This window comes from Cynoglossus semilaevis, chromosome 13 (assembly GCF_000523025.1).
Source record: "Cynoglossus semilaevis isolate Cse_v1.0 chromosome 13, Cse_v1.0, whole genome shotgun sequence".
NCBI lineage: Eukaryota > Metazoa > Chordata > Actinopteri > Pleuronectiformes > Cynoglossidae > Cynoglossus > Cynoglossus semilaevis.
This window is the reverse complement of record NC_024319.1, coordinates 7,352,351-7,378,840: the sequence shown is the minus strand read 5'-3', so window position 1 is coordinate 7,378,840 and position 26,490 is coordinate 7,352,351. Positions and strand designations below refer to the sequence as shown.

At 41.3% G+C, this 26,490-nt stretch overlaps 2 protein-coding genes across 3 annotated transcripts; both read left to right on the top strand.

Moving 5' to 3' along the window:
• The first annotated feature begins 414 nt into the window (after positions 1–414).
• Positions 415–12,495, top strand: LOC103388354 (ubiquitin-conjugating enzyme E2 E1). Of its 2 annotated transcripts, none has more exons than XM_008323293.3 (6): positions 415–565; positions 3,288–3,472; positions 5,933–5,983; positions 9,508–9,640; positions 11,199–11,346; positions 11,876–12,495. In XM_008323293.3, exons 2-6 carry the CDS (start codon positions 3,318–3,320, stop codon positions 11,971–11,973), a joined length of 585 nt encoding a protein of 194 aa, XP_008321515.1. In that variant the 5' UTR covers positions 415–565; positions 3,288–3,317; the 3' UTR covers positions 11,974–12,495. The 2 variants fall into 2 exon arrangements, with proteins under 2 accessions (XP_008321515.1, XP_008321516.1); XM_008323294.3 differs by lacking the exon at positions 415–565 and adding an exon at positions 682–818.
• A 7,048-nt stretch (positions 12,496–19,543) lies between these two features.
• Positions 19,544–26,416, top strand: nr1d2a (nuclear receptor subfamily 1, group D, member 2a). The gene is made up of 8 exons (XM_008323295.3): positions 19,544–19,851; positions 22,435–22,674; positions 22,779–22,867; positions 22,970–23,114; positions 23,199–23,914; positions 24,038–24,223; positions 24,332–24,542; positions 24,655–26,416. Exons 1-8 carry the CDS (start codon positions 19,821–19,823, stop codon positions 24,852–24,854), a joined length of 1,818 nt encoding a protein of 605 aa, XP_008321517.1. The 5' UTR covers positions 19,544–19,820; the 3' UTR covers positions 24,855–26,416.
• The last annotated feature ends 74 nt before the right edge of the window (positions 26,417–26,490 follow it).

Sequence of the window (26,490 nt, the reverse complement as noted above, 5' to 3'; positions counted from 1 at the left end):
ATACCAATTTGCTAAAATAAATTTAAAAAATACATTTTTTCTTAATAGTTATTTCATTTTGTGATGAAACTCGCAGGGAATATTTTGATGATGTGAAACACATGTTACCAAATTCTTCTACCTATAAAACCAACCAAATTTTTCCAAAATAATTTAAAAAAACAAAATACGTATTTACCAAAATCTTCTACCTATAAAACCAACCAAAGTTTTCCAAAATAATTTAAAAAAACAAAACATTTTAGTAAAAATACTGGAATTGTAAGAAAACAGCTTAATGTGAGTCAAAAGGAGAAGATTCCATAAAGTTGACCAATAAACTATGTGACGTGTCAAAAGCGTGTTAAATAAATAAATAAAGAGAAAAGCCATAAATAAATAAACATAGATTCCATATTTGTCACGGACCGTAGAGTCCTACTTTCCAGCGGCAGCAGCAGGTACCGGTACTGTACAGCCCACTGCAGCCGCGGGGAGCTACTTCCGTTCCGCAGAGGGCGACAGGCAGCACCATCACCAGGCAGCCGAGACTGAGGCGGTGGAGGTCCAGACACAATAGACGGGGGTAAGTTTGGACGGCGAGCGATTGGAGAAAACGAACCGTTTGCCCAGACAATATTCTGTTCGTGTTTGGCGTCGATTTGTGAGCGGCTTGGCTTCCTGTGCTTGTATGTATTTTTCCGCGGAGGTCTACGCTCGGTTTCTGTCGGTTCTCCGGCGCAGAAAGGACGAGAAAACAAACAGGGAGCGTGTTCTGCTGCTGCTGCTGCTGCTAGAGGAGCCCAGTGTTTCCTGGACGAGTCTTTACCTGGTTTATTGTAATTTTAAATTATATCTCATGTGTTTGTCGAGTTTAGCCTTGAGTCGCCTCGATGTACGCTCTGTTGAAATATTTGCTCAGCGTTTTTAGAAAAACAAAGGCGCTTTAAATGGAAGTGGTGTGGCCTGAGTGTTGGGGGTTGGTGGGGGCGGGGGGCAGGTTCGAAGCTGAAGCTTTGTGCTAAAAAACCGCCATGATGAAATAACTGTTACTTACCGCTTGCATTTACTCATAAACGTTTGTGTAAGGAAACACGGCGATGCAAGTTTAAGCTAGTGAATTGCCAAGTGTGCTGTGAGCTAGGCTATAACGGCTTTTCCCTAAGCGTCACGGAAAAGGTAATAGCAGTTTTGTTAGCGCCCCCAACCCACGAGCCCAGTGTCATTAAAATGCAAATTTTCGCACTCTGTGTACTGTGGTCAGAGAAACATGTTATTCACGTTACGGTCACCTCAGCCGCCTCCTCTGACATACGTACAAGGCTACGACGATCTTACATAATTTGGTACAATTGATTACATTTCAATGACAGCTTTAAACTTAACACTCATGTTTCACAAACTTTCCAAACGTGGGGCTCCACTTTTTACATCCAAATATTAAATCATGATAAAAGCACAAGTTAGCATAATTACTGCAACAATATATCTTGTCTCTCACTTGCAAAATACTTGGCCTTGATATCTGCCCAGTGCTTTTGAAGCATTCTATTTCTCTTGTATCAAGGAAATAGCCGGAGGTCACTAACTGTCTTGAAGTTTATCATTTGCAAATTAAATCAGTAGCAGAAATCTATTTTTTGTGTAAAATGTATCATCCCAACATGGCAATACCTAACTCTAGTTAAAAAACACAATCATCTTTATGTGATTTTTTTTTTTCCATGATTGATTACTATGTACAGGCTTCTTTTGGACAGGTAGTAGCTATCACTGTCATGCAGGGACATCATACGTTGCCCCCGACCCCCCTTTCTGACCAAATATGACCATAATTCTAAACAATTCAGAAATTAACTGATTAAGATCTTAAAACAACCATAACTGTCATCAAGGTAGAATACACATGAACAATGTGACTTTTGTAAAAGTCAAAGCTTCTGCTTATTCCGTGACAAAACAAATTCCAATGGCTTATGTATATGAGCTCCTGTTGCAGCTGCTGTAGTCCACATTAACTTTTCAAAATTTCCAATTTCAGTTGTCTTATGAGTTGTCTGTATCAAGATCTAACTATGCTTTTGTTTTCACGCCATTTATTGAAATAAGGAAGAAGAACCAACTTTATTGGTCATTCTACGTGTAAAGAAACATATTCACCCAACCAAATTGCCCTCATCATTTAACCCACCCCTAGGGAGCAGTGGGTTCTTTCAGCTGTGCCCCAGAGAGTGAGGGAATTTTTGGTTCTTGCTTAACACATCACAGTCCTTCAGCAACAAGCCAATGGTCTCTGGTAAGAGACCATGATTGATTTGATGACACTACTCATATAAAAGAGCTCAGCACCAGATGCTTTCCAATAGCATTATGCTCATTTAACATGCTGAACGGTGTTCCCAGTCGTTGACTGACAAGAACTTTGTTGCATATCTTCCAATATGACATTTTCTCAATCACTTCAACCCTCGCTGCATTCAGAATGAACGGTGACTTGAAAATAGTCCTGAAAGTATTGAAGCAGCCAAAAATGATTAAAAAAAACTGCTATCTAGTCTGCTCAAAAACGTTACCTTTAAATACACCAAAGAATTTACTTTTTTGTGCACTGTTACGAATGTTCAATGGTCCATTTTAAAGAGTTACGTTACAAATGTCAATGTCTGTTTGCTGCAGGCTTTATAGCTCACAAAACACGGGTTTCAGTCAAAATTTCAATTTAAAACAAAGCAGCTGTGAAATGCTACCATTAAACACTTGAAGGGTAATAACACGGCTAAGCCGTACTTTAACATTAATGGTTTGTTTGATAATAATGTTATCGTTTTACTGGAGTTGCTGCATGCTTTGATGACGTCTTACAAAGTAATGGCATTTCCAGGGTTGGGTTGTGGTATATACATAGGGATTTGGGTTGATCGAAGATGGGGTTTCAAACACACTGCCCCCATCTGCTTTGGAAGAGGAATTTAAGATCTGAAGCGCTGTCAGCTCAATGCAGTAAAATGGGAGGGAGCGTCATTTTAAACACCTGTTCAGAGCAAGCATGTTGTTTATGTTTGTTATGTTGACACAAACTAATACATTCAACAGTTCCTAAATTTTCTCTAATGGCAGAAGTGTGTTAAATCGAGAGATAAATATTTATGTCGAATGTGAAAGTTATTTTTTTGTCCTCATGAATAATTATAGACAGTTGTTGTGCAGGTTAGCTTACACTGCTGTAATAAATCACTCTTAAACGTCACACCAGTTGTTATTGTTGCACAGTCGACTGATGCTTCTTGTCTTGTTTATTTCTCCTTCAGGTTTCCGGCTCTTCTTCAATCCAAACCGGTATGTCGGATGAGGATTCCCGTGCCAGCACCAGCTCTTCCTCGTCACCACCATCCTCCAGCCAGACCAGACAGAAGGACACACCTTGTAAGAAGAAACGGGAAAGCAAAGTCAGCATGAGCAAGACCTCCAAGTTGCTTTCCACCAGCGCCAAAAGGTAAGAAACAAAACCGCCAGGTAATTTCTCATGCTGTGATGAAGTGGCTGTGAAGACTGTGAACATGCTGGATGTTGGTGATGGAGCTGGCAGGCAGTGGGGAGAAAAAGAGGATTGATTGATATGACGGAGAAGAATGAAGAAGATAGTTGGTAACAAATTAAGATGAAGGACAGAAAAAGATGGAGTCAAATGATCTACTTGGGAGACTGACTGATACAGAATAATGATTTAATAGGTCTAATAGTATGTAATAGTGGTCCCTCGCTATTTCGCGGTTCATCCTTTGCGACTTTGTGGGTTTTTGAAAAAAAATACTGTATCCCGGATTTGGATCTGCAAGAGATGTCACAGGAATGGGACGACGATATGGTTCGATCGGTCCAATTTTGCAACAAAATCGACGACGTCGTGACTGCCTACAAGCTACTCTTCGACTGGAAAAGAAGCAGCTGAAGCAACTGCCGATCACGATGTTCGGCAGCCTCGCAAAAAAGAGCCAGTTCCTGCTACTACTACGGATACACCTTCAGAAACCTTGGAAGAGGTGCCCCAAGAAATGGCACCACCCTCTGGAGAGACGTAAAATCAATCATCGGCTGCACAGTAAAAGTCATCATCACCTTCCCCATGATCATTTTACTGCGCATAAATATGGTGTCACTACTTCGCGGAAATTCAGTTCTCGAGGCAGGCCTTGGAACCTATCTACCACGATAAACGAGGGACCACTGTAATTCTCAAATAATGTCTGTTAATACCATGGTACTATTTTGCTTATAGATAGGATTCCAAAAGAGACGAGAAGAGAGAAGTTATATCCATGCCTGTACATTGGGTATTAGACATGTTACTAAATAGAATTACATCATTTGCTTCAGTAACGATTGGCTTGTTGTAATGAAAAAAAAATATCATCACTGAATTGGACTCACAACGGCAGTGAGTCATAGACATAAGACATAAACAGAGTGTCAGAGTGATCAAAGAGCAGTTTGACCTATTTCTTATGTCAGATTGCTGAAAAATCCTTCAACGCTCAAAGCAGTCAAGAGGTTTTTCCATCCTAACGTTGCATCGACAGCTGAGACACACGGCAGGACCGCGTTACAGTTTCTGCTTCACTTCTCGTCACGTCAACTTTAAAAAATAAATGTGTTCTTTTAAAATGGTTAGGAAGAGAACTAATGCTACCAGGTCTGGTCATGTTAAAACCTGCTGATGTTTCTCCTCTAGGAGAGGGCCATCTTACCAAACTCTTTGCATATCTGTGTCTGCCTTTCACCCTTCACTTTTACATCAATTATGTGGCAGCAATCCATTACCAGTATAAAAGGTGAACAGAGTGACAAAGAAGACATTAACAATATGAAGGAACTGTGTCCAAAGCTGGCAACAAGAATGCGGGTATTTTTCACAGAAAGGAATATTGTATATAATCGGGGTATAATGGTGTTTTATATGGTGTATAAAATGTTTACCTTGTAAATGAATAGCATTTGAAAGCAACCCTTGCTAAACAACTAACGCCATTGGTCAGAACAACTTTTAAATACAACATTTTAAATTCACTATTCATTTTCTTATTCTTATATTATTGGTCTTAAACAGGTCACACAACATTATACATGTTATCATTTAATATTTAAAACTAAATTCAATTTTTTTTCCAACTTAAAATATATTTTGCAAAAACAACCGCCATCTAACAACACTCTTTTCCCCCATTGTATTATATTAATTATTTATTAATTAATTATATAATTAATTTTATGAGTCATGACCCCGTTTAGTGGACAATATTCAATACATTTTAACATTATTGGGACACCGCATCATGTAATCTGCCAAATACGACTTTTGTTCAGTCAGGCAGAATAACATTCAGTGTTTGTGACTAGGTGTTATCATCTCCATCTCATCTGTGCTGCAACTCATACAGGGGAATCATTCTGTTGCCTTTCTAGTTTCATCACTTAGCATCATTTTGCATTGGTATTAGTATGCATTTCATTTTTGTGAAGAAATGATTGGTTTGCAAGAGAAACTGTGGTTCCATGGTTGATTCAGTAATCATTTAAAAAAAAAACACAGATTAGGAGTTTCATTGGACCATAAGTCATAATATTTCTGTTGTTTCCGCTGCAGAACAAATGGAGCCGCTCTTTTCCTTTCATAGACAAACAATAGAATTCCTTTACACGATCTTCGGGACTATTTTTATGATGTATGATCAGTTACTGACACAATCGTCTTCTGTGGCTACGGCGGGAAAACGTTCAATACTTACAATGAATCTAATTTAATAGTAACGTCTCTGGAGATGATGGATTACAAATGTGAGAAACCTTTGTCCTGGAAAGATTTTTTTTTTGTCCTTTGTTTGAAAAAATCCACTTTATCGCCTTTTTGAACATGCAGAAACTGACTTTGTTAATGTTTTGTTTTTTGTGTGTGCAGGATTCAAAAAGAGCTGGCTGATATCACACTGGACCCTCCGCCAAACTGCAGGTTAGTTTCATCGTACATAAGCTCAATAATATCCTGTCCTGTTGTGGGTCATAAAAGTGGGACAGTATGTTCTAACAGTCTTTTAGTTGTCCAAAAAGTGACAGCTCCTATTAGAAATCCGAGCGTCGAAAACACTAGTGTAGACCGCTGATACTTCATAGTGAACTCTGCTGAATACTTTTGTGTGAAGTAGAGATGAACCGAACAGACCGACTGGTGATTAGAATGTGACGATTTTCATCATAATCCGCCCTGACTGGCAACTGAACAGTCAACACTCTGATGTTCTTGTGCAAAGGGGTTTGTTTGTGTCTATAATGTACATGGTTATATATATTTTGAATGTCCGTTCAGAAAGATTCTTAGATTGTCCTGAGTGTTGGTGTGTGTGTAATACCAGTTTGATCTTTCTAGTTGCCTTTCATGGGATCTGTCAGGATATGTAGGATTAGCAGTGCATGCATGATATTATAGGACATACATTATTGGTTGCTCTTTTGTTGGCCTTTAGATTTACATTAAAAAGGAACTCAAAAGGCTAGAGATAGAGACATACAAGAAACGGATACCAATGATCTCTGTCTTGTTTCAGATATAATTCCTCGTGTTCAAGATTTAATGTTATTAAATATTGAGTTTGGCTCACGACTTCATACCGGTTTTTAATTTTGGCCCACTGTAAATTTGAGTTTGACACTTCTGGTTTAAATAAACAGTCAGGACACATGACGTCACGGTGAGAAGAAAAAAAAAAGTGTAAGGATACATTTGTGTTGAATTTGACAACACTGTGTTTGTCACAGTAGCTTGTTTGGACCAAGCACTTGATTGTTTTAGGATTGAATACAGTTTGCCCATGTGCCGTTAAGATCTGTGAGCTCTCTCTGGTGGAACAACATACGTCTTTGAACCATCATGTTATGATTATGGCATGCTTCCTCAAAACACTAACGTCTGAACCAAAGGCCTCCTCCCTCCTGCAGAGGCCAAAGGCAAATCACTGAAGCTCTGCCGTTAGGCTTGACCTCTGACCTCTGAGAGAAAGAAGAAAAGGAGTCTCTTGTCGTCAGAGCTAAACAGATCAAAAGAGCGACCCGAGGGCACAGACATTTCTAAAAGTGAACACTTTTTCTTTGAAATTCTGCTCGGTGGAAGAAGGAAAAAAAAAAAAACAAAGAATGCAGTGTTTGTTCACAGCTACTGCCTGGAGAACATGCCATTTCCTCTTTAAAGTTTTAGTTGTTTTTTCTGCTGCCACTTTCCTCCAGACAGTTTTCTCAATTCCATGTCGATCGTGGGTGAGAGAAGTCAGATGTTCAGTTTTGTTATCAAACCAACGCCCCACAGCAACTGCCCTTCATTTGAATGCTGTTCTGTTCTGTTTTTTTTTTTTTTGAAGATCAGGCTGTTGGTTTGCTGCAGAGGAGCACCTGGCATGATTCAGGTTACCAAAAGGTCCACATACATTTTCAATAACAAGCTGGACGAGAGGTTGCTAAAACACAGAGGCTGAAGAGATGTTAACGTGTTAGCAAGTCGTGAAGAATTTAGAATTTGTACAGTGTGGCAAACTTTAAAAGTCATACGATTAAAAGTAATCGTATATATCAACCAAATTTAAATAATCATTACCGACTTCAGCAGTATCAGTCCGTTCATGTAAAATCCTGCGATGATATTGTAACTGTTAGCAGATCTTGTGTCAGATCAGGAAATGCAGGTAAAATCCAGCACATTCAGCACATGGTTATTAAGACCAAACCGTCATTTATTTTGCTCCGTCAAATTACAAAAAAGAAAAACTAGTCATTTATTTTGCTCAGTCTCCGTCAAATTACAAAAAAGAAAAACTCCTACACCCGGACCCCCAATACTTCAAAATCAATACTATCATATCTTGTACTCATGAGCCCCCAAGGGATCAGGACCACATGTGCTGCATGTGAGGAGTACAGTCAGAGGCTGCTTTGACTTGAAAAATCAATACAGATAACAGATCATGACACATAGACATCATCGCTGGGGATTTGTTTTGAACTGAAGCGTCCTTTGAATGATGCACAGGGGAGAATGAACATCCACTATGCTGCGTTTGAGGAGAAATCACACTGAAATGGTTACTTCTGTGGAAATCGCTCGCCTGAAATGAAGTGGTGTCTGCTGGATTTCACAGCGTGTCCGGAGAGATTTGAGGTCGAGGCTGAACCTGTTCGTATTTATGATGAATGCTGACCTTTTAGCGTTTTCAAAACCCCGACCTGCTTTTGACAACCGGACACTTGACCCGAGCCACAATTGAGTAATTCTGGAGATATTTAGGGATCTATCTTCAGGTGTCGGTGTTTGTCTGACTTACGTTAAGAACTAGTCCTTCAACATGGTGTAGAAAACATTCTTCCACACAAAACATTAAACAGAATACAGAATCACAGGAGCGTGTTTAGTTTTGCTCTGTGTTTGATACGTTTGTGTCACTGACATAAATCTAAAAGCGACAGCTTTGTTGTTCTGCGTTGTATAAACCATAGCATTTCTCCGTGACCTTTGGTCTACAGGAAGTCAATGCTTTTTACAAAGTGTATTTGCAGTTGAGAAGGTTGTCTTATGATTAGATAAAACTGGAGTCATATTAAGATAAGTTGCGTGTTATCAGGGAGCCTTAGTTCTAAGTGATCAAAGCAGAATCACAGGTGACTATCTCATTAGCAGAGTTAACTGGGGGAACGTCTTTTTGACACAACTCTTCAATCATATTAGCTTTTACTGCTGCGGGACGCTTAATGTGACGTCTTCTTTAACTGAACCTGCCATCATTTTAGTGGAGTTGTGCTTCGTTCAGATGATGAATATTTACAAGCTTTTTATTTGAATTTTGTCAGGAGGAACCAGAATAGCCTCCACTTTCCTATGTACTGCTGGATTCACTCTGCAATCAGGAGACTTTTCAGCATCCAGATGTTTATATTTAAAGGAACAAATGCACTCCGTGTTTATTTATATACTGACATTTCCCCCTCAGTGTGTGGGTGTCGTTTTTTTCCCCCTGTTGACTTCAGGAAACATGCTGTATTTGCTGTTTGTTGACCAGATTTACTGTGTTTGTTTTTCTTTCCCGGTGTTGTTTCTTCTTCCTCTGAATTATTGATGAGACCGTGTGATCTAGCATGCTAATCCTGTTAACCAACGGAGACCATAATAACAAACGCAGATGGTTGGCAGTATAAGAATCTGCAGTCAGGGATTTGCAGAATCTGATGACTCTGGAAATGGAAATGCAGTAAAGTGATGGTGTCGATGAGGAGGAGGAAGAGGATGATGATGGTGTTTTTGAAAGAGGAAAATTTGTTTGTCCTCACACTCCCACGACCCGTCTGTACATCCTGACCAGAGCTGTGTGTTTTTTTTTTTATTTAACGAGAAAAGAGATTTTTTTTTCCATAGTTCACTGTGTTTGAAGAGATTTTTTTTTTCCATAGTTCACTGTGTTTGTGCAGCTGTAACAGAAGGTCATTTTCTGTCCGCAGCGCTGGCCCAAAAGGAGACAACATCTATGAGTGGAGGTCAACCATCCTGGGACCACCGGGCTCCGTGTACGAAGGAGGTGTCTTCTTTCTGGACATCGCCTTTACGCCTGATTATCCCTTTAAACCCCCCAAGGTACAGTACGTGAATTATAATCAGCTGCGGTCTCTTGTCAGCTTCACCCGTGCAACTGAAACAGAACAAAAAAAACTCACTAAAACGTTGCAGAATATAAACCTTGCACGTTCATGCTCTGACGTGTGCTGCTACAGTACGTGCTGTGTTTATGTCAAAAAAGGAACTTTCACTGAATTAAATATCTAATAATCTTTGTTTTTAATTATGCCCTTGGCACACACCGGCGAGGGTCGCCTTCGCGGACTTTAAGACATCTTTACTGTGAGTGTGAGCTGTATCTGCGCTGGAGCGGAGTCTAAAACCACTGTTTACTCATTTAGGCTGTAGGGTTTGCTTTGGTGAATATTAATAGTGGCTGCACTGTGTCAGTGCCATCGGCTCGAAATAAATAGAAAGTCCGAGTTCCCAAAGTACCTGTGTCCCTAGGCACTGCAGAAAAAAATGTTTTCTGCCTATTACTTTGTCTTTTCGCGCCATGGGACGTTGTTCTTCGCCCGTGCCAAAGGCATCAGGTGCTGCTGTTTGGATTTACCGCTTACTAAAGGAACGCAATCGAGTATCAAAGATCAATATCAAAGTCGTAGCAAAACAACTCGGTTAAACGAAAATGACAAGTGTCTTGCACACAGCCAGACTCTCAGGTGAGGAGTGAACAGGAAACCTGTGGTATCATGATGATGGTGAGTAAATGGAAACTTGGTTTACGGTCGAAACCGCGGCAGGAAATAACCCTAAAGAAAGTTAAGATGTCGAGATAACATTTAAGAAATGTGTGAATCCATTGTGCAATCCTCTCAACAATAGAGGAGAACAAAGCACGGCTGCAGTTGAACTTTAAGTTCCTCTTAAACGTCGGTACTAAACCCAAATCTATTTTTAAATGTGAATGTTAGTAAGGTCACAGATGCTTTCACTTCCAGTTCCTGCTCTTTCTAACTGAAATGAAAAAAAAACTGAAGCGGGTTCTTGATTCTTGCACAACTGTTGTTTGTAGTAAAACATCACTTGTGGAAAAAAGTGTTTTTGTTTTTCTAGACAAACCTGAAAAGGTAACCCTGCTGGTTCCTAGTGATTTTCTAGGACTAACGTGATCGTCTTAGTCATGCTTTTATCGTGATAGGGCGTTTCCTGCGTAGGCTGCAATGCTTTCGTTTAAACACAAGAGGGCCTGTGTACACTAAAAATACGTTTATGTGTTCAGTTTAGTGTTTCTGCATCAGTGAACTGCAAAGCATAGGAGTTCCACAGATTCCACACAAAGGAGTTTTTTTTTTATTAAACTACCTCCTTAAATAAGATGGATGGATGGATGGATAGATAGATTAAATTACCTCCTTAAATAAGATAGATGGATGGATAGATAGATGGATGGATGGATGGATAGATAGATGGATAGACTGACTTTATTAATCCCTCAGGAGTGCTCCTTCAGGAAATTATCTCAATTAAATAAGGTTTATGGAAAAGATAGGAGCATTTGTTGCTTTACTTAACATCTGGAGATCTGTGGCAGAACAACCCGAAGAGTGTGAAAAGGTCTTTTCCATGTCCTCAGGTCACCTTTCGGACGAGGATCTATCACTGCAACATCAACAGTCAGGGTGTGATCTGTCTGGACATCCTGAAGGACAACTGGAGCCCTGCCCTCACCATCTCCAAGGTCCTGCTGTCCATCTGCTCCCTGCTCACAGACTGTAACCCAGGTGAGACAGCGATGCACCAACACTCCCGCCCTGTCACATGACTTTAAAAGTTGTCCATTTAGTAAGAAAAAAAAAAAGTGTCCAGCCTCTGCTTCCTCCATCGGGAAGTTCACCTCATAGTTAAAAAGAATTTTTTGTTCAAGTTACTTTCAGTTCCAAGACCCGCCACAGGAGGCAGCAGAGACCAGCAGCAGCTGTAATTTAAATCCTAAAGGTTTATCTAATGTTAATTAAAGCTGTCAACATTTTTTCTAAAAATATCATTTCTGTGGTGAGCTCTTGGTTGTTGTCACGTGTGTCTTGTCTGGCAGCCGTTCTTCTCAGGAACATGAGCAGGAACACCAGTGTCATCTGAACGTTCCTGGTTCATAGTTTAGTTTATAAATGAACCTGTCAAATAACATGAAGGCTTCGTCTTCAGGCGTGAGCCTCTTAGCGGCAACTAAGTTCAAAGCAAAACGAGTTGTAATTAAGTAAATGAATTTGCTGGAAGTTGTTTGTTTGATGGATTCGGTCTTTTTCCTTTCAGCCGACCCCCTGGTGGGAAGCATTGCCACCCAGTACACCACTAACAGAGCAGAACATGACCGAACAGCCAAACAGTGGACAAAGCGATACGCCACATAAACTGCAAAAGGTCAGGAGCAGCAGTAGTGGCAGTGCAGGAGGAGGAGGAGAAGGAGGATGAGGAGGAGGAGAGGGAGGTGGAGAAGTGAAGAGGAGTGGTCTGTGTTAGGTGGGGCGGGGGGGTCAGGGTTGGGGCTTTATTTCTATCTCAGATTTTTAGTACTTTATTGTCTGGTATATTTGTTTTGCTTCCTGATTAAGTTATCTCCACAAATACAGTAATAAAAGAAGAGAATGGAACGGAAAGTCTTGGTCTGGATATTTTTTCCTCGTGTTGTTGTTTTAAAAGCAGTTTCCATGTTCAGGAACCACAGAATGCTTGTGTTTAAAAGAGGAACCACATTTACAAATAAATAATTGCTCCAGTAAATTTTTTTTTTTTTTTTAATGTTAAGAAGTGTTTCCTTCAGCTGGACATTCTGAACTATTTTCTGCTAACACTGACCTGCTCCATACGTGCTGTGTCTATTGTTGAGTTCAAATGGAAACCCTAATCACAATAAAAGCATCTGATACAGGAAATCCTGTTCCTGGAGTTTATTTCGCCCGTGAAACGAGGACATTTCAGAGCCTCCCACCTTCCTGCGTGTGGACCAGTTCAGAATCCAAACTATGTCATGTCAACATAACCTCACTCCTGATTTGAGGGCCGAGATTATCAGTCATAATAAAAATGACTAATAACAGACTATTTATATCTGGGGCTGAAACACTCGACAGCTTTGGGATCTGTTTGTGACACTGAACAGGAAATAGCATTGAAGTGCAACAACTGGTAACTAAGACAACAGTATGTGACAATAGACTCCTGAGAGACTTACACACACACACACACTCACTTTAGTCGGATCCACATGAATGAATGAGAAGTTTTATGTTCGCCGCTGTATTGTGTGGATGACAGAGTCCGCTGTCTTCACTTGTCCACGTAGGATGTTGGTTTATGATTAATCTGGATCTGTTAATCCTGCGGAGAGACACCAGGGTGTTGATGTTGGCACGTAATTCAAACAAACACAAAATGACCTGTGCCCCTTTTTTCCCCCCATTCAACTCACTGAACTCATTTGTTGTTTAGGCCTTAAATAACCTCTTGTGAAACTGACAGGATACGACCCGATCAAATCACTGTCATGGAAACAGATAAAAACAAAATCCAGATCAAAATCTGAGCTACAGGATTCCAGGAGCGTTATCGTAATTTAGCAAGAAGAAGCAACTAAAGAGTGTCACAAAGGTCAATCCAGAGGTGATGAGGTCAGGACCACACATGGGGTTGCCCAATATGTTTAGTGATTTTTTTTTTAATTAAACTAATTATTATTAGTTTTAAAATCATGTTTAAAAACACCACACACAATGTTAAACAACTGTATTCTTACACGTGCTCATATATTTGCAACACAGTAAAACTAACGTGATCAAAAACCAATTCTAAAGGGATAAAACTGTCTGGGGTCGCCAGGAATTTGAGATGTCAAAATGGGGTCACAGGTCAAAAAAGGTTCAGAACCACCTATTGGATCCGTTGAATTGAATGGTATTGATACTAAGGACATTCCTCTTCCTCATACAGCCCTTATACCAGGGGTCACCAACATGAGGCCCGGGGGCACCTGGTAGCCCCCGTGGATTACCTAAAGTGTCGCTGGGGTATGTTCTTAAAATCAAACTAGTCAACAAGAGGGTCAACAGTTGTTACTGTGGTTGTTGAATCAGTTCCACTTGCAGTGATGTTTAAATGGGTGCGATGACGATGGTAAGAAGAGTGTCTACTATTGGATGTCCCAGAACTGATTATTATTACCTTGTTTGTGAATGTCTTCGTATTAGTAAGTACCTTTGAAGTAGCTCTTTCAAAAAGGTTAGTGACCCCGGGTCCAAACTCCTGGGACGTTACAGTAATGTTTAATCCACCAATCTAAACTGTGACAATGGTAATATGGATTCACCTTTTTTCCCTGACCATTCTCTACACGTGTGTTCAGCTCTCAAAATGCTTCTCATGCCTGTCATGAATTTTACAATTCTCGCGTTCTACCAAGAGTAAAACCAAGGCTGGAACCTTGGCCACAGCCACCGCTTAATATGGAAAATAAATCAGCGTTTTTTTTCCTAAATGGACATTTTACAGTCACACTTCAATAATCGTCCTCCAAAGTTAATATGTGACTGATCCTCAAAGTTGTTCAGCTGCTGAGGCACTCATCTAATAACAAACCTTTGAGCTTCGCAAAATGCATTCCTCTGACAGACAGGTACGAGTGCAACGCCATCGAATTTGTTCACACCACAATTGGTATGATCTGAATTCAGTGGCCTAGAACATCGGAAACATAATTATCGTATTAATGATAATGACAGGGAAACAGAGCCGGTGCCAAACACAAGATGTTCTGTACTTGTTGTTCTAGGGATCTTGGCGTTGTTCTCACCTGAGCTATTGTTAACTTTTGGAAAAAAAAACACACCCTAATTATTTTGATCCAGGTCAGAAAGTTTTTTAGGACTGAAGAACATCAAGGTGGTTAAATAACCTGTTTCAGAGACGATTTGGTTTATTAGTGTACATGATGTAAGCTCAGGTGCAGTGGTTATGCCCCACCTTGAAGGATACACGACTGTAGACCATATGACTGTGGTGAAGTTGTGGGCATTTGAACTGGAAAAGTAAACAGTCTAATCCTTGTACTGGTTCTTAATGGGTTTGTTTAAGAGGCGAGTCCTATTGGAAAAACTCTGCTCCCTTGTTAATGACCTGATTGTTTTGTACTTTCAGCTGTCTGACAGTATGGAGTGTCAGCAGGTGAAGGAGACTCTGAGACAAATTCAAAGTTATTAGGGTGATGCGATCTCTCCACTTTTAATTAAAACTTTCATGTTAGAATCTGTTCCTGGATTTTCAAGCCGAGTGTTAAAATCATCAGTGATGTCAAAGTTTGAGACCAAACGTCCAACAAATAAAACATTTTCTGTTGTGAGACTATGTGAAAATGAAGTGTCAGTATCATTCCTACTCAGGGTCACAGGTAGGGGGATCCAGCCTCAGTAGTCTTTGGGCGAGGGTGGGGTCTATGCTAGACCTAACCTAACATAATTGATCAAGTTATTTTCAAAAAAATTTTGGGTCAACACAAAACTTTTTTTTTTAATTTAAACCAGGGGTGTCAAACATACAGCATTTGGGTCAACACAAAACATTTTTTTTAATTTAAACCAGGGGTGTCCAGGGGTGTCAAACATATAGCCTGTTGGCCCACTTATTGATTAAAAAATAAATAAAAATACACAAACACCTCATGTTCAGTACATTTTTTTGGAAAATTATATTTCATTAAATCTGAATAAATAATAATAATAATACATATCTAATATACTTGTACTTCTTTGCATGAAAACAAAGGGGAAAACATGGACTCGTAGTTATTTATAGTTAATTATGTTATGATTGTACTGGTCCGGCCCACTTGACATCTTATTGGGTTGAATCTGGCCCGCGAACCAAAATGAGTTTGACACCCCAGAAAGCCTGTCAAGTTGTAAGGCAACAGGACTAACCACTCACCCACCTTGTGCTACCAGATCACAAACTATTCAGTACATGACTGTCCGTGTCATCACTTGACAGTAACATGCTTTTAATGATAAGAATTTTCTCAAAGCTCCAAAATAAACACATAGACATTGAATAATTAGAACAAGGACGGTTCAAGTCCGCACACTGTGCTAAACAGAACATGTCAACAAAGTCAATAACAAAGAATTTTTCAGCCGGTATGGGGGGGGGGTGGCGAGAATGGAGTCAGTCGATAATGTATGTCAATAATGCAACGAGCTGAGGATAAGAGTCGCATTCTTTGGGAACGACACTGCCAGCCGTGCTGACGTTTGACAAACACCAAGCTGTGTTTGGACACGCCCACATATACACGTGAGCTAAAAATACTGGGACGTACGGCAGGTGTTTCTGGTTGCTTAGGTCAGGATCTGTGTGCATTAAATAACTGTTTTATGGTTGGAAATGCATTCCTTATGGAACAGACACATGAGAGTCTGCCTATAGAGAATTAGAGCAGAGACCGAACATGTAGCGGCATAAAAAAATAAGCTTTTGTCAGACATCGACCTGGACGTCCAGAGAAGAGCGGCACTAAAGTCCAGGGAAAAAACCTTTGAAAAAGCTGTGAAAAAAGGTCAACATGTAAGGAAGGACAGGGATGATGGGACTGAATGGAGTGAAGCAGTCCTTATGTTAGCATGCAGAGCTAAGTGGTGGTCATTTGACCAGACACATTTGACCGGTGACATCTATTAACAAGTGTGTCCAAAAAGGAGAGAAGTCTTTTCAGCCTGTTAGAACTGGGTCGTTTCCAGGTCGACCCCGTTTATTCACAAACCAAAAAAAAAAACAATCGCAAGGACACACATCTGTGTGTGACAACATCAACGGTTAGGAAAAAAAACGCTGCTGTCTGATGCTGAGGCCAAACGCCTCTGCATCTTCACCGCAATGACTCAACATGACAAACCTAGGGTGTTGGTGTCCTCTTGCAGTGTGTCACAGATAATGACAATCAAGGCCACCTCAGATGGGTCATCGGTCAGAGTGTCCATCGAGTCCTCCCACCCGAGGGTGGCTCAGTTTTCTGAGGAATGTGTCCTCATTCACGGAAAGGCTGAAATCCATAACTGATGTCACAAGATCAAATAAACATAGAGCGACATAACAAAACATACAACGTGAAATAACACATCAGAGAAGTAGAAGAAGAAGTGAAGCCGCAGCTTTACTTCTTCTACTTCTCCTAGTTGTGTATCCTTCCTGCAGGGGTGATTGTTTCGGACAGCAGGGGTGCAGGGGTGATTGTTTCGGACATGAGGTCAGGGTGTGTGTGTGATGTGATATCTATAAAAGATTCCCTTATTTGTCCCATAATGGAGAAATTCACCGAGTCTCTGCAATCCACACAGCCTGCCACAGGAGGCGCCATTAAGAACGTGGTTCCTTTTGGGCTCAAAACCAAAACCTTCCATGTGTAAAGCAGACGTGTAAGGCAGGCATGATAACCACTACACCAGGGGTGTCAAACATGCAGTCCGCAGGCCAAAACCAGCCTGCATGGGGGTTCAATCCGGCCCACTTGATGAATTTGGAAAGTAAAAAAAAATGCTCAAAATCATCATGATGGTGATGTTTTTGTCAAATTAGTTTTCATTAAATATGATGCTGTTTGTGGCCTCTGAATCAGAATGAGATTGGCACAAAATTATCCTGCAGCAGACTTTTGCAATTTTTTTGTCTACCACTTCAGGAAAGTCAGTATTTTTTTTTTTAGTTACTGTGTTTTGTTTTGTTTTTTTTCCTTTTCCTGTTCAAGAGCTGGAAATTCGCTGAACTAGGAAATGTACTTTTGAATTTTACCAGCTGAGCGTGATGCCAGCAACTTGCCAGCCCCACCCCTTACGATACTGTACGCGTATTAAATATCATAACTACATGTAATTAGCATCGGTGCCAAGTACATATTGTCCTGACATCAGACAGTGTGTACTGCCAGGACATTTTGTAATAGGTCAGAGATGTTACGCTGATGGGTTTTGTGGTATGAAGTCGAGTTAGTCGGGCCAACTGGTGTGAAAAAGTTCCCAACAACAGAGACATTGTTTACTGAGTTTTGTTCAACCAGAAATTCTTTTATTTACACGTAACATTTGGGCGGCCAGCTAGCTAGCTGTGTACGACGCTGAAAAACCCAGAGAAGACTGAAGAGGTCGTGCGGTCTGTAAAAAACGTTTTATTTGCTTTGATATGCTTTAACAGTCTAATGATGACTAAAGACTTCAGTTTTTGGTCTGCCATGTAGATATGTAGAGCGCCACCTACCAGTAGATCACAAAGGAGGTGCTGGTAGATCATGAGAAATCACAATATAATTTGATCAAGTTTGGCGGGCCGGATTATAAAAGCTGAATGGGCCCCTGGGCCTTAGTTTGCCTTTGCCTGATCTAACCTTTCTGCAATCAAACCATCATTGTGGTTACTACAAGAAGGCTCATGTTTGAAACCACCAGTGGATTGTGTTTTAGGTTGCAGTACCTCTATCTGCCTATGGGATTGTCTGATTGAAACCTTTTATCCCACGTATTTTTCTCCATTGCAATATTGGACACGACATGTTACACCACATGAAATTGATAGACATTTAAATCCCCCGATTGGATTCCAAATTAAACATCAAATAAAATAAAAAAACATGATATAGAATCTTAGAAAAAACTGTGATTTTCATTTCTTTGTTCCAAAAACATATAGTTGGTGACCCCTACCATACAGTGTCTTGTTGTACCATTTAATGCAATTTTTTTTTTTAACCTGTGACTTATTTTATTTCTGTGGGGAAACGTGGAAGATGTTTGAGTTCCACAAGAAGACAGTTGAATTTTTTTCTGTATTATTGCAGCGTTCAGAGTCTTAATGGTGAATCTCAGTCAACATGCTATTCATGTTGTTTGTTATTAGAAGTCCAAAGTCCGTTCCGTGATGATGGGGTGGATATAAATGGATAGTAATGTGAGTCAGGCTGTGCTGCAGCAGCTTTCTGAGAAAAGTAAATGGAGCCAAGGGGAATAATACCTGAATGAGACTTCGGTCCATCACCAGCAGCAGCATGTGTGTGGGTGTACACGTATTCTGTTTGGCCGTGAGGACACGTTTTCCTTCCTAAACCATCTCAGTGATGACCACTTCCAGCAGATGTTTCTCTCACACCCCTCTGGTCGTATGTTCCAGGCTTTCACTTTTATATAATCATGTTTGGTTTGTAAATGACCAAAAAAAAAAAAAAAAAAATAGAGCAAATACTGTGTTGTTGATTAAGCAAAAAGGGGACGGTGAATGGACATGAACGGATTTACAGCTGCATTTTCAAGCCACGTGGTAGAGTGATTGACATGTGGTTGACATGTCAACATCAACACACGTTCACATTCGCATTATTTGAGGGGAGGGGGTGAAAAAAGAAGCTCATATTACACAGACTTATGTACAAACCAAAGTCTGTTGAAATCAGAGGTGCACTTCCTGTGAGTTATAGAAATTCACTTCACTTGCAGCACAGACACCTCCATGGTGGTAGATGTTCATGTTCAGCGTTAAGGAAACTGCACGGTGGTTGGTTTTTAAGTCCGAGTTTATAGCTTTGGGCCACTTGTTTGGGCCACACTGTGACTGTAAGTCTGACGCCGCTGGCCTGCTGTCTAAGAATGTCCTCACAACTATAGAGGACTAAGTGCGTGTGTTTACGTGCACGCTGCAGTGCTGTGTGTTGCTGCTGTTATTCTCGGGCTTCTCCCTCCCTTGTCACGTTGTGCAGTGCAACGTGACCGCCGTCTTTACCATTCCGCTGTTACGTCGACGGGACGTTTGGCTCCGCCCCCCCTCCCGGGCTCCTGAAAGTGTGTCACTGGGTTAAAGTGGCTCAACTGCGGGCCAGGCGGGGGGGGGGCGTGGCCTGTACTATGAAGAACATTCAGTTCTAGTGAGTCACACACACATACACACGCCTGCACACACACGTTCAGAAGGGGAGGGATTTTCCTCAGATTGAGTAGAAGAAGGCTCTCTCTCCGAGTGTGCGCTCAGAGTAAAACCCTCTGCATGAGTCACTGAGACTTAGAACTGCTCTTCATTTCCACTCAGTCCTCTGAGATGATCTGCAGCACCAACAACAACGTACATCTGACGATTTCTGCACAACTTTAATCATCATCTTCCCGAGTTCGAGACCAGACCAGTTGTGTCACCAGTTTGAGAGCGTCTTTTTTCGGCGATTTTTACAAATACAAAGATGCCTGAGGACGTCGGGACAGCCAAGCCCGGTAAGGAGGCATTCGATTTGACATTTTCACGAAACTGCCGTGTTAGTTAACACCACACCGCCTTGAATGCAAATGGCATCGTCGGTGCATAAAACTGACCTATTTTGAGTCAAGACACTGGCGTGTCAGGCTTTTGTGTGGGTTCGATGTGACATGTCATTCAAACTTGTGTTCTACTTTAGAGTAAGATGAAACCTTTTAAAATGTACGTTTGAATTTTGTTTATTGTTGCACTGTCTAACTGCTTTAACACTGAATGCAGAATATCAATTAACTGTGCAATTAAATTAAGTCAGATTATCTGAAGCAGCGTGTTGAATGAAATATATGAAAAAAAACGGTTTTTTACATTGTCAATCTCTTTATGTCGATATGCAACTGACTTACACTTGTATAGCTAGATATCAGATTTCAAGTGCCTTTACGAAAATAAGTCGAATTCAGAAAAAAAATGTTTTTTTAAATTATTATAAAAGCCATTTGGTTTCACACACAAATGTGTTTTATTTAAGCATTCGCGTTATAAGAGTCCAAATGGCTGCGGCAGTTTTTTTTAAATGGAAGTTAAAGGCATTTCACTGCTCGCAGTTTGACACAACAACACTGTTCCACTTCCCCGCTCCCTCTCACGTGGATAGCGTGGCCTAGCCATGTGCCTCTGTGTACACGCGTGGCAGGAACACTCATCTGATTGGTCGAGATGCCTCAGCCAATCAGCGGCCGCGTTGTGCTGGAACTTATCAGCCATTGGTTGGTTAGCTATTCGTGACGCAGGACGTTGCATAATCCGGTGCGAGCGAGCGGCTGCAGAGTCCACGTGAGAGGAGGGGGGGGAAAGAAACAGTAATGGCGGCGGCTGTGACCTAGATTTTTTTTTTTTACAGCTTTCACAGAAATCCATGACAGGTCCACGTGTGGGTGGGCCGAGAAAGAGAACAGTCATGGTTAGGGGTTAGGTAATCGTCTGCTCTGGCCGTCAGTTCACATTGGCCCAATGAGAGGAGGAAAATAACAACATTTTATTTCTTCTGTTAAACATTTGTTCATACATTGAAAGATTTGTTAGAAATTATAATAAAGTTTCTCTTTAAAGTTGGTCTATTGAAGCCAATGACAAAACACACAATACAGATTTTTTTTTTTAGGGAACTTGTAGATCAGCCTCCCCACCCCATAGATCACATACAAAAACTTGCTAAAGCTGTTCTTGGAAGCGAAGAGGCTAATGAAGGGAAAAAGTGCTTCACAGGATTTTACAGGAATTACTGTTTAAATAGATTAAAAGTCCATGGCTATTTAACTGTGTTAAAGTGGATTCATAATTGGCAGTTTTTTAGGTTAAAAAATAACTTTTGGCAACCAGTGTAAGTAAAAATCATTTGAAGATCCAATAGAAGCAGGGTGTTTTGGGATGTTGGCTGACATCACTTTTTTTGGCATGTTAACTGACAACGTGATCCTCCTCATTTGCCACTTTGTGTGCACTCGTTCGCCCATGTAGTTGTCGTTTTTTCAGGCGGGTTGCTTGGATTTCTTCTTTTACTACAACCGTCCTTGTTTTTGAATGTGTGACTCATCCATTTCCAAGTAATGTTTGTTTAATGAATCACGCCATTTTACCACCAGTCCACAGTGCAAAATATAGCGAATGAATTATAGGCTTGTCTAGGCCCACATCTGGTATCCAGACTGTTGGCTACATCTCAGCCAAACTTGAACCAAAGCTGACCCAGAAAAAAAAAACCAGCAGTGTCCCCAACATGGGATAGCTTAGTGTAGAGTTAATGGCTAATGTTCTAAAAGACACTTTGTGGTTCAGAGAGTCTATGAAATTCTATGCCACTGTACAGACATTTCTTTTTTTGGCAGTACATTTGCGCCAGTCACATCTGCAAAGGGTTAAAAGTTAAAAAAAAAGTCATCTTTACTTAAAAATTACGAGAAAGATTTAAAGGTCACTCTATGTGTTCCTTCACTGTTTTCTGACCATGTCATAGTCATTACATAATCTGGAGCTGGATGGGTTTTTTTTTTCTCAGTTAGATCTGTTATGTTGCTCCACTGCTTCAGTGACCCTGTCTGGTCCACAAGTCAGCAGCAGAGACCCCGGTGTCTTATGTAACACCGTGTTATCCAATCAGTGAGCACTGCTGGTGCTAAAACGGGTCAATCACAGCAGTCAACACAGCAACCAGGAAGAACACACTCCCACACACAGGGTGTGTCTCTTATACCTGTTCACAATGTTCTGCCAAGAGATCTGTTTGTTTATTTGGCATAGATTCTTTTCTTCTTTTTTTCTGTGCTTTGTACACAGTAATTCCCTTTATTGTCTTTGGCACGGGAATTTTTTTTGTCACTTCAGGTGTGCTGCGGTTGAGTCATGGTTGCAATCTTTCAATACTTTAGAGATCAATTAAACAAGAACGTGTCTATCAAGAAAGCCGCAATTTTATTTTCATACAGTAAGGCAACAAGAAGTCTATGGTTTACAGCACCTTTAATACTCAACTCAAATGATTGTTTGTTTTTTTTTAAAGGAATTTTTAACTTATTCTTCCTCTCCTCTCTCCTGCCCCCTAGGTGGAGTTATTGCCTACATTTCCTCCGGCTCTGCTTCCAGCCCTGACTCTTTCATGAGCACCAGTCCCAACAATGGGAGCTACCTTTCCACATCTGCTCCTGTGAGCCGCCCCTCGCTGCCCAGCCGGGCCGTGGGCATGGTTGTGGACATTGCTCCACCAGCCAAGATCGGCCATCAGCGCAGCCATGGTGTGGAGAAAGCCGGCCGCTCCTCAACGTCTGCAAAGAGCAGCATCACCAGTAAGTAACATTACCCAAAGTCTTACGCTGATGAACATTAAAAAAAAAAAAGAAAAGAAAAGAATACTGACGTGTCTGTAACTCACTGGTTTGCTTTCCTGCAGAAATCAACGGCATGGTGTTGCTGTGCAAGGTGTGTGGTGATGTGGCCTCGGGCTTCCATTATGGCGTTCACGCCTGTGAAGGCTGCAAGGTGAGATGTGTTCTTGGACTGAAGTGACAGCTAGTCTTAGGCTAGATTACAATTTTGGAATTTAGACTGAGAAAACTGAAAATCTATCTCATGGTTGCCCAGGGATTCTTCAGGAGAAGCATCCAGCAAAACATTCAGTACAAGAAGTGTCTTAAGATGGAGAACTGCACCATCATGAGGATCAACAGGAACCGTTGCCAGCAGTGTCGCTTCAAGAAATGCCTGGCTGTGGGCATGTCCAGAGATGGTGAGCATTGGAACTCCAGTTCAATATAACACAAATAGGCCTCGACTACTACACGTGATCTAACGTCTGTTTTGCTTCTGTCAGCTGTCAGATTTGGCCGCATTCCAAAAAGGGAAAAGCAGAGGATGCTGCTGGAAATGCAGAACGCCATGAACAATATGATGAGCAGCAACAGTCAACTTCACAGCATGCTGAATGGCCACCAGAGCCCACCACCTCTGCCCATGGACACCCTTAGCAATGACACCAGCCCTTCACCCTCCTCGTCTTCTGCCCCCGACTCTCCGTCCAGCTCCAGCCCCTCCTCGCCGCAGTGCCCCCAGGACTCGGAGTCAGTGATGTCCATGGACATCAACTCCAGCTCTGCCTCGTCGTGCTCCTCGGACAGCGGCGAAGACGAGGCCATCGTCCCTACAAGCCCACAGTGCCAGCGCGCTTCAGTGTTTGGCCAGCAGAGGTCGCAGAGGCAGGGCCAGGTGTCGCCTTCGGAGGTTGCTGTCGCCCTGGACGCCGGATGCGAAGGTCGCATCGAAGAGCAGCAGGACACCTGGAAGTTGTCAAACAAAAACCGAGGTTACCAGCAGAGTCCCTACTCTCACAGCCAGCACGTTACCAATGCTGTGTACAATGAGGAGAGGATGGTCTACCACCACCACCACCACCAGCAGCAGCAGCAGCAGCTCAACAGTGCCCCCAGCTGTGAGCCATCAGAAAGCACCCAAAGGTGGCACAGATACAATGCTCAAATCCCCTCAAATGGTTACAATGGACCAGTCTGTGCAAACAACAGAGCTCACTTGGTGAGTAATGCTCATGATTTTCTTTTTTTTTCTTTTCTTTTTTTTGTTTTTTATTTGTTTTTGCTCCTATAACAAAACGTTCAACATCTAATTGACCTCCTGTTCTTTGCGTTGTGTTTTCAGGTGTGTCCAATGAGCACAACACCTTACGTGGACCCCCGCAAGTCCAGCCAGGAGATCTGGGAAGAATTTTCCATGAGCTTCACTCCCGCTGTGCGGGAAGTGGTCGAGTTCGCTAAGAAGATTCCTGGTTTCCGTGACCTCCCTGAGCATGACCAAGTCAGCCTCCTAAAGGCCGGAACCTTCGAGGTGAGCCAATCAGAAAACACACACACACACAAAAATGCACCCTTGTAGCATTAAAGAAAATCAGAAAGAGATTTCTAAAACTAAATGTTATCCCCTCCTGATTCCCAGGTCCTCATGGTTCGATTTGCCTCACTGTTTAACATAATGGAGAGAACAGTGACATTTCTGAGCGGAAAGCGCTACAGCTTGGACACGTTGCGCTCCCTCGGTGCTGGCGAGCTGCTCAACTCCATGTGCGAGTTCAGTGAGAAGCTGGCCGCACTGCGCCTGGACGCTGATGAGATGAGCCTCTTCACAGCTGTGGTGCTGGTGTCTGCTGGTGAGGACTGAAAACGATTTTAATAATAAACATTCGTGCATTCTTGGGTCAAAGGTCAAAGCGTTCCTGCCATAGAGCTCCACCCTCATTGTTCCTCCTAATGTCTTTTCAGATCGCTCAGGAATCCAAGACCTGAACTCCGTGGAGGCGCTGCAGGACAAACTGATCCGGGCCCTGCGAAACATCGTCATGCGGAATCATGGCGATGAGGCAGCCACCACCTTCACCAAGCTACTCCTCAAGCTTCCTGAGCTGCGTTCGCTCAACAACATGCACTCAGAAGAACTGCTCTCTTTCAAAGTGCATGCTTGAACATCTTAACCAGGATCTAACTCTTGGCCCCATATACACCACCACCACCACCACAACCTCCACCACCTCGCTGTCTGAATTCCACCAACCCCAACGTGTGTTTGTTTCAAGAATGTATTCAGAATGTCTTTTTAAAAAAAACAAAACAACCACAAGGGGGTTTTCTGTATAGAAAAGAACTTTAAATAAGTACTGTATTTAAATTTATATGAAAAAAAAACATAAGCTTGTTGCACACAAACAGTGGGAGTCACTATTATGTTTTAGAGAGAGACTTTGCCTTTAAAGCCCAACTATAAGAATTACTGAGTCGATGGTTCATTTTCCAGGTCTAATGTTAAAGGATGTTTCAGTCACAGTGTTGAGCTGATGTTTCCATAACAATGGCATTTACACTTGAGTTACGTGGTGGAGCTGTTGTCTTGCTTCTTCACCTCATCTTTTGACGTGCAGTAAAATCATCAAAAGCATTGAAAAATGGCGGCACCTAAACTTTAGGCCTTTGCTTTAAATAAACAGTATATACAGTAAAATCCTAGGGCTGTAAAAAGATTTTTTTATATATATAAAATACAATGATTGCCAACATCATCCCAAAAGTTAGACACTGGACCTATCGAAAAGTATAAACATATTTTGTCGAGAATTCAGATTTAACCGCTCGAGTCATTTAATTTCAAAAGTGTAGTATGTGATGAATGGGACCTATGTCTATGTATGTGTATGTGTGTGTGTGTGTGCGTAGTCCAGCATTCTGACTGAGATGCAACGGCAGAGAAAAGGCAATCTATCAAACAAATACGCGTTCGAATGTGTAACAATGCACAGTTATACTTCCCACACAAATGAAAAATGTTGCCACATTTTTCCAACCCTGACCGAGCAAACCTGACTGGTCTAACATAAGATGAGAAGACCACAGATGGGCATGGTTTGTCTTGTACTGTGGCCTACGATGTAAAGCGCTACTGGTGAAAACTTTTTGCGGTCCACCAGACCAGTTTTGCTGCGTGGGTTCATGCTAAATGTTTTGCGGCTTTCTCTGATCTCCTCCCCATTTGCCTCTGAAAGCATCAGCTCACTATTTCCTGTGTGTATAATGTTGTATATATTTTTTTAACGTGTTTATGCCTGTTCACATGCTTTGTAGCTTCTGTGGAGTTGATCATTTTAACAACACTACTTTCGCACTGCTCTGGAGCAGTCAACCCAAGATAATACACATTACAAAGAAGATCTATAGAAAATACCCTGATGCAGCATCATTGTAAAGATTTGTGTATATTTAATCGAACCAGTTTCTTTTTGTTCCCTTTCAATATTTGCTTTTTATGCTACATTTTTGTTTCATGTTTAAGTTGACTTTGTGTGCTTTCTGCATAGCACTGAACTTGATTTGGTGTTTTTTCTTTTGTTTTGTTTTTTGAATATCTGCTTCTCTACTGGCAAAACCGCCAACTGTAAATATCTATATAAAATATATAAATATATAAATATATATAAATATCTGATGAACATAGTATATAAAATGTTATAGTATGAATAAATTCAAGTGAAGATAATTTTTTTGGAGTCTTGTTTGTTTTAGTGCAGTAAACCAGTCTTTCCACTGGGAAGCGCTGTTTGCCTACCTAAA